Source organism: Cinclus cinclus, chromosome 4 (genome assembly GCF_963662255.1).
Source record: "Cinclus cinclus chromosome 4, bCinCin1.1, whole genome shotgun sequence".
Classification (NCBI taxonomy): Eukaryota; Metazoa; Chordata; class Aves; order Passeriformes; family Cinclidae; genus Cinclus; species Cinclus cinclus.
In genome coordinates, this window is record NC_085049.1 from 25,692,946 (window position 1) to 25,706,374 (window position 13,429).

Here is a 13,429-nt window from a genome sequence, read left to right on the forward strand (position 1 = left end):
CTGGTATAAGCACAGTTTCAGAATTGTTTGGCTTCAAACATGCAAAATGCCCTATAAAGACCAAAACAAAATATGGAAATGTTAGCATTCAGCCTTTTCACCTGCTTTTTTTTCCTATCCCTGCAAGGTTAAACAAATAAGAACACTGCTTCTTTTCTTTTTTTTTTTTTTGGTCCCTTTAGCTCTTTTGTCTTTAAATTTTGATGTGAAGTTTCTTTCAAATTTTACATGAGACCAATAGTTTCAGACCACAGACCCCCTGGTTTTCCTCTGTTATGGGCTCAGAGGTCTGTTGGGATGTTTAGAGTCCCTTTGGTGGGTGCACCCTCAGGCAGTGTTAAATGTCAGAGGCCCTCAGATGTTAATGTTAAATGTTAGAGTCACTTCCACCAGCTGAGGACCTGTCCACTGTGCTTCCTTGGAGGGAATTGTGGAAACATCTCAGCTGCCTGTGGAAGCTGTCACTGAGTGTCTCTGTGCTTTTATAGGATGAACTGTCAGCTCTGAAAGACAAACTGGAGCAGAAGGAAGCTGAGGTGAAAAGGTTGCATGAAAAACTGGTTTGCAAGCTGAAAGGAGAAGGGATTGAAATACTGGACAGAGGTAAGAAGCAGGGAGTCTCTGTCACCATGTCCTCTTCAGTCACCTCATCTGAGATCATGTTTCCATGTACAGGAAATAACTGGTAAAAGCCTCAGTTTTCCTGAACTTTATCTTGATGTTTACCTCTTGAAATATATTTAGAGGGTGTTGATGATGCAAGTGCTGAATGTACTGTCACAGCAAGGTCTTGGTCAAATTTAAACAAGGCAAAAAAATCCCTAATTAACTCCTTATGTGGCTCATGGGGCCTCAATAGATACAGTTTATACGGTTCAGAAATTCAACTAATTTCAACAAATGCTCTGAAAACATTGTATTGAAAAGGAAACTTTCTGGTAAGGAAGGGGAAAAACCATACTGAAGATCAAAGTATGATGTGGACCTTGCTGTGAGTAGGTGAAATCAAGGATTGATTCTGGATTTGTGTGCTCATTAGGTCTAAACCTTAATTAAGCTTGAATTAGCACAAAATTTTTTCTCGCTGGGTAATTCTTTTACTGGCTTGTGAAGAAGAAACTCTTAGTATTTATTAGTATCTATTTGAGGGAATCTTATATTGAGGACTTATTTAAAACCAGAATGTTTTTGTTAAAACATCACAGAAAATTTCCATAGACTTTTTTGTCCTGATGCAATTTTAATTCTAAATATATCTTACTAATAGTTATTGCTGATTTTAAGACTGTGCTTTTAAAGTATGTTTTCTGGAAAAAGAAGTGCACAAGAGATTAGTCTCCTCCCCTGACCTGAGGAGGAATATGCTGTGTGTAGATTGTCACATTTTATTTCATGAAATGGTGTTTTCAAAACCACTTCCTATGATCACTAGAAGTGACCAAAATGAACTGTGATTCCATTTTTTTAAAGAACATTTAAATGTGAACAGGGTCTGACTTCATTGCATTCATGACTACTTATATAGGGCTTTCTTCCCTGGGGAACTACTTGAACTCTCATTACCCTCTGGTCCTCAGCTTTGTGGTTTTCAGTGTAGCTCAGCAGAAGATCTTTTGCTGTGATGAAACATGTTTTATCTGCCTTTGACTGATATTAAAAAATGCTGTTTGCAGATAACAAATTATCTGTCTCATTAGCTGAATGAAGTAAGGAAGAGTTGATTCATTAAGTATCAATAATGTCTTAAAAGTTATTTCATGTTATAACTTCCTTGCTAATTTCCAATTCAATGGATTTTCCCTGCACAGATGAAAATTGTAAAAAGAAGCTCAAAGATAAAAGTAAGGTTCCTGGTGTCTTTCCATGAGCATTTGCATTCCAGAAGTGCTTTCCAGAATAGCTTTCTGCATGTGTTTGCAAAACTGCTTTAACAAACACTGTTAGGTTGCATCATCTATAACCCTTAGTTACACTTACAGTAAAACTGGAGAATAAGGGTGAGTACATCACACTTAAAGCACAAAGTTTTCTGAAGAAAATCTGATAGATAAAGGAAGATTGGGTCTTGGGAAGGCTCACAAAGCAGTTGTCTCTCAGTGAAATGCAGTTGCAATCCAGTAGACCAGTTTTCAGCCAGCATAACTGAGGGAAAAATCACTGGAACTGGATCAGTTACTGGTTTAGCCCGATGTGTCTAAATGTCTTCCATTTAGAAAGCCAGCCAGGCAGCTTCTTTTCTTCTTATATGTCATTAAAGAGGAGAATGTTCTTCCTGCTCTGTTTGCTTTCCATGAATTTTTAGGAAGTTGAAACAGGGCTTTTTTACCTGTGAGTTTGGCTACCTGCCTACATTCATAGTTAAATTTGACCTTTGCCTCATTCATGCAAGGTAGATCTTTAGGTAAAAATGGAGATTATTTCCATTCTTTTTGAATTCCTAGCCCACAACACCTCCAGAACTTATATCTTCCCATGTATTTATACTTCTTGGTAAATAAGGATTATAGATGAAGCACTGTTGTCTGTGTTAGGAACCTTTCCCAGGCCTGAACTGCAATGTCATATTCTAGCATGACTGCTCATCACAGCAAATACCTGTATCATTCCACTATGCTCTCCTCATTGCTCCATCCATACTGGATTAGGGCTGAGCATCACTGCACCATGCTTCCTTCATCACATCCATTAATCCCCTGGCTTTGTGACATGTTGTTTGGGGTGGTCGTTTGACTATTATACTGAGGATGTGTTTTATTGCATTCAAAATGCAGGGGGGTTTTTTGTTTGTTTGTTTTTAATTTCTTGTTTTGGAGGTAGTTGGTTATTTTAAAGATGGAGGTAGTGAAAGTCAAGCAATAGCTTTACTCTTTGAGTTTTCCATTCTTGCAAGGCTTGGAGAGGGGTGGGGGGAAGAAGGAAATTTCCTGGATTTTGTCATTTCCTTGATAAAAATGTCAGAGAAGAGGTTTTGAAGACAAATATCTTCCTTCTTTGTGTTTGCATCTAAAAAGTAATTTAAGTGGTGTATGTTTTGTATGTGAATTTGTCATTCTACTTTCAGATATTACTGAGTTGCTTCTAGATTTTGTGTTTTTCTTATTTCCTTACCCTGTCTTATGTAAATTGACTTGGAGAACTGTATTTTGTTTTTAGATATAGAAGTACAGAAAATGAAGAAGGCGGTAGAATCTCTAATGGCAGCAAATGAAGAGAAGGTAGCAAAGTCATTATTTTTACAGCAATCATTTATCAGATTGATTTAAGTCTCTAAGAAAAACTTCACATGTGAGCTTTTCACAATTCAACTAAAAAACAGATTTGTGAGAATGAATGATTTTCTGCAGTCAGAAGCACTGTAGTGCCTTTAAGGGGCTGTGAGCATTTATGAGCTCTGTGCATGTGCACATGATCCATACAGAGTCCTTACACTGTTGTTTTGTTGAATTCAGTATGGTTAATTTGCACTGTGTTCTGCAAATGTAAAGATCTACATAATAAGTGCCAGATCACAGGCTTCATTTCCAAAAGGGCTTTTCTGTGAAGTACGAATTATTTTCGTACATGGTTTTATGCTTTCATATGCATGTGCATTTTGTAGGATGTTTTCTTTTGATCATCAAAGCCCTACATCCTTTGTACATGGAAAATTTATTATGCTCTACCTTTGACTTAACAAGGGAGCTGAAATCCACTTTCAAGGCTGGGACAGTTTTGGTGATTAATTAGATAGCTTTTGCTAAATACAACTTTTGATATTTCAAAGCCTCTCAGCATTCTGAGTCCTGTCCCATCCACACTTCCCATTTCTTTTAGTCTCACAGCCAGTTAAACTAAAAGATTTAGTATTTGTACTTCCTATTTCTGGGGGAGGAAGCAAAGTCACAACTTCCTTTTATTTTAGGATCGGAAGATAGAAGAGCTTCGGCAATCTCTGAATAGGTACAAGAAAGTCCAAGACATGGTGATACTGGCTCAAGGTAAAAAAGGTATTGTACAACCAAAAAAACAAAACAAAACAAAACAAAAAAAAAAAAAAAAAAAAAACCACAAAAAAACCAACGAAACTCTGTTGTGTTGTCATTTAAGCTCCATGTGTGTTGCGGTGGTGAGCTTAATTTGTGACTGAAGCAAAAGCTGTATCTTTACTACAGAATGTAATGGCCTATTCCATGTATTCTAAGACCAGTGGAGGTTTCCAGACTCTTTCAGAGGAAGAAGATTGCCAGTAGCCCAACAAGAGCAAGGAAACAAAATACGTATTTTTGTGGTGTTGGGCTCACACCATGCTGAGTGGTGGAGAGGGAGCAATTCTTAAATAAGTATTGCCCTTTCTCGCAGTGTTGTGCCTTCAAGCACAGGAGGGTGTTAGAACACACCTTGATTCTCTGGGAACTGTGCTCCGGGGTCACTTCATTATTCAAGAGATTTCAGGCAGTGAAAAATGGGCAAGAGAGGTGTGAACAGACCTTGGTTTGTGTTTGCCTCTGGTCTTTGGCAACAAGCACTGGTTTTCTGCTCACCTTTTAGAAACTGGTGGTGGTCTTTCACAACCAGTCCAAGCCTTCTGGTAGCACTGAGGCAGTTCAGGAGCATCCAGGGTGGAAGGAGCAGAGGATGCCAACACTGGTGTGGGTTTCAGCACTACCTAAATGAGACAGACTCAGTTTGTGGCAGGCTGCAGACCTGATGTGGTCACTTCTAGGCTGGTGATAGACTCCTGAGCAGTGGGCTTCATTTTTCCTCAGGGTACCTTGAAGATACTACAGAGACATCTTAAGTTTCAGGCAGACTCGACCTTCTGGTTTTTTCCTTAGTAAATAAGGGAAACTAAATATTTAGAATTAAATTCCAGAACAGACAGGAAAGAAGTACTCCAGTTTATTCAGCTTGTTGAAACTGATGCTAAATGCCCTGAGGGTGTTTGCTGGGCTTTTTGACCTCCCTCTGTTCCAGCCCTGTTGTGTTGTGATGGTTGAATTGGGAAGTGACACTTGGCCATGACTTCCTTTCTCCTATTGTAGTCTGTCCTAAAAAACCCAGCAATCAAATCTCTCCATTTTTGGTCCATAACTGAGCACGCTGGCTGCAGCTTGTGTGGGAGCAAGGGTTATAAAACCAACAAGTTTCCATGTCTTATCCCTTCAGGCAAAGAAAGTGAAAGTGAAGACTTGAATTCAGGGTCTGTTTCCACTGGTTTATTGGACACATCAAGTCTGGCTGACCCAGAGAAAAGCCCATCCCCAACCCCAGTAACAGCATCTCCAATCCATGATGAGTTCAACATGAATATTCACGAAGAGGTAGGGTTTGTTTGGGATTGTTGGTTTTTTGGGTTTTTTGCTTTATTTAATGCCATGGTTCCTTGAAAACACTGCTTGTGCTGCAAAGCATATTGTAGATGACAAAACTCAAGTTTCCAAAAAGACTTTTTTTTCTGGGTTTCACAGTTTTTTGTAATGCCTCATCCTTTTGGAGAACGTAGTTTTCTTGTGAAAGCTGCTGAGGAATTTCAATTTAACTTACTTCCCTTAATCATCATATGGGATCAGGAGACAGCAAATATCTGTATTTATAATGAAAACAGATCTGAATTACTTTTTCTATTAGACATAGAAATTATTTTTCTTATCAAATGTAGCTGTTTTAGAGTTACATTTACTTTGGCACAAACTTGAAGTAAATATGTTGGGACTTATTAAATATATCGTGTTATATTTTAAATGATGCAATTGTAATTGCATCCATTCAGTTAAATGATACGTATGTTGTGGTTCAATCTCTGATTTTTACAATCAGATTTTTCAATAAAAAAACTATAGATGTCTTCTCTAAGCTGCAGGGTCAGAGCAGGGTCTTGACTTACTGAAACAGCAAGAACATGCTATGGGAAAAATGAAATTAAATGTTTAGCAGCTTTTTTGTATTCTCTGAGTGTCTGAGGACAGGATTAAACCTGAAAAGTGGACTACCCTTCATGGTGTCCCAATGATAGAGACAGATTTAGCAGGCAGTCTTGGGAGACTTGTGAGATTTTTGTCTATGCTCTGTCTTATCTGTGCAATAATTCTCATTTTATCTGCAGTGCCATCTTTCAAGGAGTAAATCATTCTATTACAATAAGGAAAAAAATCACTTTTAAAACCTTATTTCAGATCCTTTGCTTAATGGTTCATCTGCTACTCTTTTTTCATTTATGGTTGCTTACTTTCAGATCAGAAGATTGTAACACATATTCTTCCTTCTTTTCAGAATTCCTTACAGATCCACACCAGCATTTTACAGATTTCAGTCCCTTCCTTTTCATCAGCATCCAAGAGCTCAGAAGCTGTTGCAGAGAGACTGAAAACACACCCTAGGCCAGATCCTGCAAGTGAAATGAGGTGTTATGGTTTCCATGTATTTTTCAATTGTGAATCTAATACTCTATGACATTTAAGGAGAGCAATAATCTGTCAGTCACTGAATTATCAAGTCATTAGCCAGGTAAACAAGGTTAGGATTCCCTTGGCTAGCTGCAGCAAACCAAGCTAATGTTCCTGAAGTGCATTGATTAAATCCTGAGTAAGTAAGGGCTGGTTTGGTTGCTGTTGTAGCAGCACTCATGGTCTGTACCAGCTGCTTCACAAGGAATGAACAGAAGGAGAGGGAAGCTGATCTAGTGTAATGAAGGCCACAGAATCATTATTTTTGTCTAGGTTTGTATCATGGAAGTCTGGCTGGTGTGGTGATAGCTCTGCCATCCCTGGTGATTTGTGCCCAGACATTTTTCACAGCTGCTAAAGATGGTTGTAAGGCACTGCCAGAACAAAAGGGCTTCCAGCTCTAATCTGAGGAGGGGAGGAAACCCAAGGGATGTGTGGCTGCAGCCTTGGTCTGTGGCTGAGCTGTGGCACCCAGGGGTCCCCATGTTTGGAACCAGTGACAGCTGCTGGCTGAGGAGCGGCTGTCAACTCTCACCAGCATTTCTAATCCTGTACCTACCCTCCTTGTCCTGGGAGGAAACCCAATCCCTGCAGACCTGCAATGGCACTGCAGGGAGTACAGAAAAGCACCCCAGACACACAGCTCAGCAAAGGCTATTCTTGTTTTTTTTTTCTTTCTGGGTCCAAATTCCTGGCTTTATCCTAAGGAGTGTCAAACACTCAAAATCCAGAGGCAAGGAAATTGTTGAGTTGAAACAACCATCAATCTCAATGTGAAACATCAGTGCAAGCTCAATTTGATATGTGATTTTTCCAGTTCTGTTTGAGGAAAGGATCCTATCCAGAAGCCCAGCTTTGCTCAGTTTGTGCTGTTCGTGTTCCTCATGCAGCTTGAGCCATCACCAGCAGGGTTTTCATCTCTGTCTCCTCTTGGTAAAAACCAAAGCAAGCACTAAACTGCAGCAAAGTGCCCCATGCTGTGGGTGGTGACTGGGAGATGGTGACCTCCACTCCCTGTGCTGCTGCAGACACTGCTGGAACATCTGCATTTATTGAAGCTGAATAGTTTAGTATTGTTATCATCTTACAGTGAGATTTGTCTTCTCTGGAGCTCTTGAGTTCACCTTTGTCCTTTATCTTTTACAAGACTTGCCACCATAGCAGGGAAAATTTGTCATGTGTTAATGCCATAAGAGCTGAAGTGAAAACAGAATTAAAGCAGGCTGAGATCATAGGATTTCTGTCTCAGCTTTTTTCATCTTTTTTTTTTTTTTTTACAGTGAAGGAAGATCAACAGGTTCCTCCCCTGAAACTCATCTGTGTGATAGCCCAGTGTAAGTGCCATAATCAGAATTGCTCAGGGGACATATTTAAATGTGATGGTCAACTTGAACCCCCACAAAGCACCCCCCATATTTTACATACCTATGTAGATAGGTCAGTTAATTCTAGCCAAGATGGTATTTGGTGATGGTAGTTTTCTGCTCATGTCCCATGCTTTCATGATCATTATTTTCCAATACTTAATTTGGGCACATGATACTTCCTGTTACATCATGAAGCGTCTCTAATTTGGTGGTAGACTGTCAATATACTTTGAAATTTATGGTTTTCCACAGTGCATGCACACATGATTTGTTTTTTTCTTTTGCTAGTGGGGGGAAGGTGATCAGCTGACTCCAATGAGAAAACAATTTTAGTTTCTGCGACATATCCATATTCCCTAAAGCAGCAGTTATTCCAGTGTGGAAGTTCTTACAGTATCTCATTAAATTGCATGGGCTCTGATTAGTGCACTTACTGCACTCATTACTACATCTTAATTCAAAATATCATTTGGTATAGTATATCTCATCATGTATTATAATGCTGTCTTTAAAGCTGATTCCTTTGAGTGTCTTTATCTTAGCAAGTTTAATTCTAATAACTGAGCTTGGTTTTTATGTTGTTATTTCAGAACTTCCACACTGCAGAAGTCCAGCAGTCTGAGCAGTCTAAGGAAAGAGGCATCTGAAGTGGTAGGTTTGGTCTTTTACTTCCTCCCATCTCCTTGCACACAGGTGTGACATCTCTGTTGTGACCTTGTGGATGTTGTGTTGCCTTCTGAGAAATTCTGAGTCAAAGCAGGGCTCCTTGTGGCATATGTTGGCAGTGGTGACACACATGTGACATCTTCCACATTCTATTAAAGAAGAAAATCTGTCCTTGAAAACACAGGTGCCTTTTTTTCCCTCTTTGTATGAGGCTTTTACCTGAGACTCTCTTGCTGTGTTTTTGCTCAGATAATGAGGTGGGATTTTTTAACTCGATATACTTTTCTTATTTAAGACAACAAAAAAATTACACCCACCACCACTTCTACCTGTGTATAAGGTGAATAATTTTGGAAGGCCATGTAATTAATGCACTATAAAATACAATCTGGGTTGACTGTATGTTTTAGGTAGTCAGAAACAAAATACTGAGCTGTTGGCTGTCTGGGGATAGCTTCAGTTTAGGTTTCTGTGGAAGTGACCAAAAGCAGCTAATTTCAAGCAGTGCCATCAAATAAGTGAAATTCATGTGCTCTTTTGTGGCAGCCTGAACTCCTAGAAGCTCCTGAATATTCATTCCCTGGTGCCTGTTGTGCCTGGCAGTGTAGGGGGGAGGCTGACAGGGCTGAAAATGTCACCAGAATCTGATAAGAGCTGGAGTGCATGGGTTGGGGGTCTTTGTTTTTTTGTTTGTTTGGAGAGACAAGGAGTAGAGGCTGTGGATGTTCTATCTACTTGGCTTCTACCCTGTCTGGTTCCTGCTCTGGGTCCCTTCAGGCAGCTCTGCCCATGAGTGCCTTAATGTTCTGCATGTCACTAATCATGTGCACAACTAATCCTTCACAAAGTAGACCAAAGCAACTCTATTTCCATGTCAGCTCACTGACCTCAGACAAGCAAGGCTTAAGCTGTGTGAAATACAACTCTGAAGAGGTTTCTTTTTGGGAAAAGGAACAGTCAGGGAAGGGTATTTCAGTCAGAACTTAACTCGGGGTAATCATAATGAATTTAATACTGGCTATGAACCATGACTTCTTAAATGTGTTAATCTTTCCCAAACAGGACAGAGACTGTGCACAGAAGCCCACAGAGGTAATGTATGTGTCTATGTGGTGATGTGTATCCTTGGAGAAACACAGACAGTGAGGAGGTGTTGGGAGGCTGGGAAGTGTGGAATAGCCACATGCTGTTCCAGAGAGGGAATGCAAGTCCTACAGACAGGACAGCGAGGAGTCTCTGGTGGGTGTCACCATCAGTGGCACTGCTCAGTGCTCAGCACATGCCTCCTCACGCATGGATTATCTTCCAGTCTGATTGAGCATGAGGTTGCCAGATTTTCCCCACTAGATAATTAGCAAAGCTAACCATTAAGCATTTTACTGACTCTGTAATTATCTTTGATTAGTGTATCTTTAAAAACCTTTGGGTTTCTCAGTTGTCTTCTGTGAGTGGCAAGAGTGTTTCTGACAAGTCACCCTGTGGTACTTTAAGGCCACATCTTGCAGTTCTTACCTCTAGGAACACCTGAGCAGAGGTGACAAACCTTAGAAACCAGTTGTGGGATGAATGCTGTATTGATTCAGCAAAAGCCAAAGGATTATATTTGGGCTGTGAATGGTTTTGCTTCATTCTTTCAAAGAGACAGTGAAACAGCTGGTGAGGCTAAAGTACTGTTTTAAATTGGCTAATTGGAGTGTCTGATATCTCTCTTGGCATTTATACTCCTTGCTTGATAAGTAATTTCCTCTCTGCTTTGGCAGTGGACACAGTCAATTAATCCATTAATTAAGAAATTGCAGAGCAGTGTCAGACAGAAAGAGCACTCTGACACTTGGCAGAGAACCAATGTACTGTGGGGTGTTGTCTCTCTCCTTCCCACTTACTGCCCCTACAGCTGCCAGTGGGGGAGACAGAGATCCTGGAAAGCTGGAGAAGTTCAAAGCCTTGCAGGACTCTATTTTTGCCTTTCCCATACCTTTAAGCCAGCCTTACAGAAATTGAGGAACATCTTAAAGAACACAATTTATTCTTAGCAGGTAGTGATAGTAATGCTGGATCCGGAACATATGTCAGGATTTAATCCCAGCTGACAACAAAGGACCCCACAGCTGGTCCCCCTCCCTGTCCCAGTGGGATAGGGAGGAGAATCAACAACAACAAAAAAAGATAGAACTTGGGGGTTGAGATAGGAACAGTTTAATAATTGAAACTAAGTAAAATGATATAATAATTCAAAAATAATAATAAAAGAGAGATGAAGAGAGAGAGAAAACCCAAAAAAGACAAGTGTTGCATCACAATACTATTGCTCATCCCCCACAAACCAATGCCCAGCCCATCTCCAAGCTACACGTGGCTCCCCTTCCCAGTAAACCCCCAGTTTATATACTGGGCATGGAATTCTGTTGTGTGGAATATTCCTTTGGTAGCTCAGATCAGCTGTCCTGGACATGTTCCATCCCAGCTACTTGTGCACTTCCTTGCTGACAAAGCATGGGAAAATGGGAATTCCTTCACTCAGGGCAAGCACTGCTCAGCAACAACCCAAACATCCCAGTGTTATCCACATTATTCCCTACTAAATCCAAAACACAGCACTGGACCAGTACACAGCATTGAACTAAGAAAGTTAGTTCCATCCCAGCTCAAACCAGGACAATATATTCACATGAAGATCTTGTTTATGTTTTACTTTACAGTTTTTACGTTCTGTATTCTTGTAGTGACAGATGAGAAGGACTTCCTAGATTATCTGCCAGCAGTCACTTCACAGGCTCTCAAAAGGCCTTCTGCAATTCCCTTATATTGACTCTTTATTTCCCAAATTCAAGCAGGTTAAACCTCCTGTGGAAGGCAATAATTTTGCAACCCTCCCTCCCAAGTCTCCTTCTCACGGTGGCACAGGTGACGAGGACAGTTTTGGCACCCGCAAAGCCAGATCTTCCTTTGGCCGAGGTTTTTTCAAGATAAAAAATAACAAGAGGACTGCAAGTGCCCCCAATCTGGGTAGGTACCATGTCTCTGCATCCAGATTCTGTGCATTTTGAAGCATCTGTAACTGCCGTAAGAAGTAGGAAAGCCAGCCTTAGTCTTACTGTGACTTGGTGGCATTTCTGACAGTAGAATGTTTGGAAAATATCAAACAGCAAGGAAAAAAAATCACTGATGGAAGAAGTATTTGATGTGGTTCAGACTTTGCTGTGGTATCTCCCCTGGGACCTTGTAGGGACTTGCTGCTGTATGAAATGCTGGCTGCTGGCAGTAGTTCACACATGGGATTTGTGGGCTTTTTTTTCCCCTGGCTCCATCCTCAGTTTATCTTTCATAAGATTTTCAGATATGTAGAAATAGGACAGCAGCAGTCAGTCTTTCTCTCTTTTTAATTTTTTTACTTTTATTTTCAAAATTTTTTTAGCTTAAGCAGCCTTGCAAAAGAGGTGGTGACAACAGGAACAGGATTGGCAAGTCATCCAAGTTCATGTCAATTTTTTACCTGTAGTGCTGGTGGGGGGCAGGTTATTTTGGTATTGTCATTTGGTGACATTTACATATGACAAAGAAATAAATAAAATGTTCTGCTTAATGCAGAAGTCACTGTTGCCACTAACTGGAATTCTTATATTTACTGCTCTGCTCTAGCAGTCTTTCCGCTGATCCATTTCAAGCATCCAGGGAGTTCCTGCATCAGATCTGCCAGACATTTGAGGTGTTTGTTTTTCTCTTGCATGAGGTTTAGGAATCTAGCTCTTTATTTCAGAAGCCTGAAGGGGGATAGCTTCTGCTTTGTTGTTTACTCCAAGAGAATATTATACTTTTGTTCAAAATAAGTAACATATCTACACATTGATGATCTACTACCCATACTTGCCTGTGGCATACAGCCTGGGAAGTTGCTAGCTTACTTGGAATAGATGTACAGTCTATTCTGAGGGTTAGACCCTTTGCTTTGGTTTATTTCATGTTTGCTTGTGTGTAATCCTGTTTTGTCCTGAAATTAATTTGTCTAACAAAGTGCAGTACTTGTGGCTGTTTTAAAGGTGTGGAAGATGGGCCATCTAAATCAGGGTGCTGTGACTTTGAGTAAGTTATTTATGCTATCCAGATTTCAGTGCTTCCATCTCTAAAGCTGCTGTCCAGATATTTGCCACCTCACAGGAGCAGTGGGTCCTGGAGCAGGTGACCTCCTTGCACTGAAGTGACTGTGGTGCCGTTTTTCCCTCCCCACCACAGAGCTCAGCTCCACTCCTTTGTTGTGAAAGGGAGTTTCCCAGTGAATTGGTGATCCCAAGCCCATGTGAATTCAGCATTCGTGTGCCGCTTGTGTCTCACGTCCCTCCCTCCTTTTGTCCCATACTTTGTCGCTGTGAGTTTTGAATTGTGTTTGACCTTGTGCCTCTGCGTGTTCTCTCCCGTTGTGCTGCGTGTGGGTTTGTGCCTTGTGTGGATATCTGAAGATCGCAGTCGAAGTGCCAGTGCACCTACTTTAGGTACAGTAATCCTGCATGTCTGCCTGTGCCAGCCCTGTGCCCTGACTGCTGCTAACTAGCTGGCTGTGGCCACACATTTCCCAAACCACAGCCAGGCACCAGAGCTCTGCATCGGAACTTCTGCCCATCGCTAAAGGAGTTTTCATGTAACATCTGCCCTCTGCTAAAAGTCAGCTGTGCTGTTCATGAGTAGTTGCTGCTAATGAGAGGTTGAGGGTCAATTTGCAGAGATTTTGCTGTAACTTTGAGCACAAAGTTACCCCAGACCGAGGTACCAGGTGAGAATTGATGACCCTTAGTTAACTTTGTGCTGCCACCTGTCCTGGATCCACTGGAAGACTTTAAAGGGTGGTGAAGTAGGGAATGAGCTGTATTTCCCAGGCGTTCATTTAAGGGAGTTCTGTAGGGAAAGCATGTGTAATTCGTCTTCTAGATGTGGTTGTATCTACAATACAATAAAACAAATGAGAAATAATTGGGGCGGATG

At 40.8% G+C, this 13,429-nt stretch overlaps 1 protein-coding gene across 3 annotated transcripts in view; it reads left to right on the top strand.

The window, feature by feature from the left end:
- The window catches only part of PPFIBP1 (PPFIA binding protein 1), a 45,171-nt gene that overhangs the window by 21,389 nt on the left and 10,353 nt on the right, over positions 1 to 13,429 (top strand). For 2 of the 3 annotated variants that reach the window (XM_062490947.1, XM_062490949.1), the window contains 9 exons: positions 489 to 603; positions 3,154 to 3,215; positions 3,902 to 3,977; positions 5,146 to 5,300; positions 6,262 to 6,380; positions 7,703 to 7,756; positions 8,380 to 8,440; positions 10,276 to 10,302; positions 11,287 to 11,461. In XM_062490947.1, coding sequence (XP_062346931.1) covers positions 489 to 603; positions 3,154 to 3,215; positions 3,902 to 3,977; positions 5,146 to 5,300; positions 6,262 to 6,380; positions 7,703 to 7,756; positions 8,380 to 8,440; positions 10,276 to 10,302; positions 11,287 to 11,461 — 844 coding nt within the window. Of the gene's footprint in view, positions 1 to 488; positions 604 to 1,808; positions 1,842 to 3,153; positions 3,216 to 3,901; positions 3,987 to 5,145; positions 5,301 to 6,261; positions 6,381 to 7,702; positions 7,757 to 8,379; positions 8,441 to 10,275; positions 10,303 to 11,286; positions 11,462 to 12,909; positions 12,943 to 13,429 lie in introns of all 3 variants that reach the window. The other variant, XM_062490948.1, reaches the window with a different exon arrangement.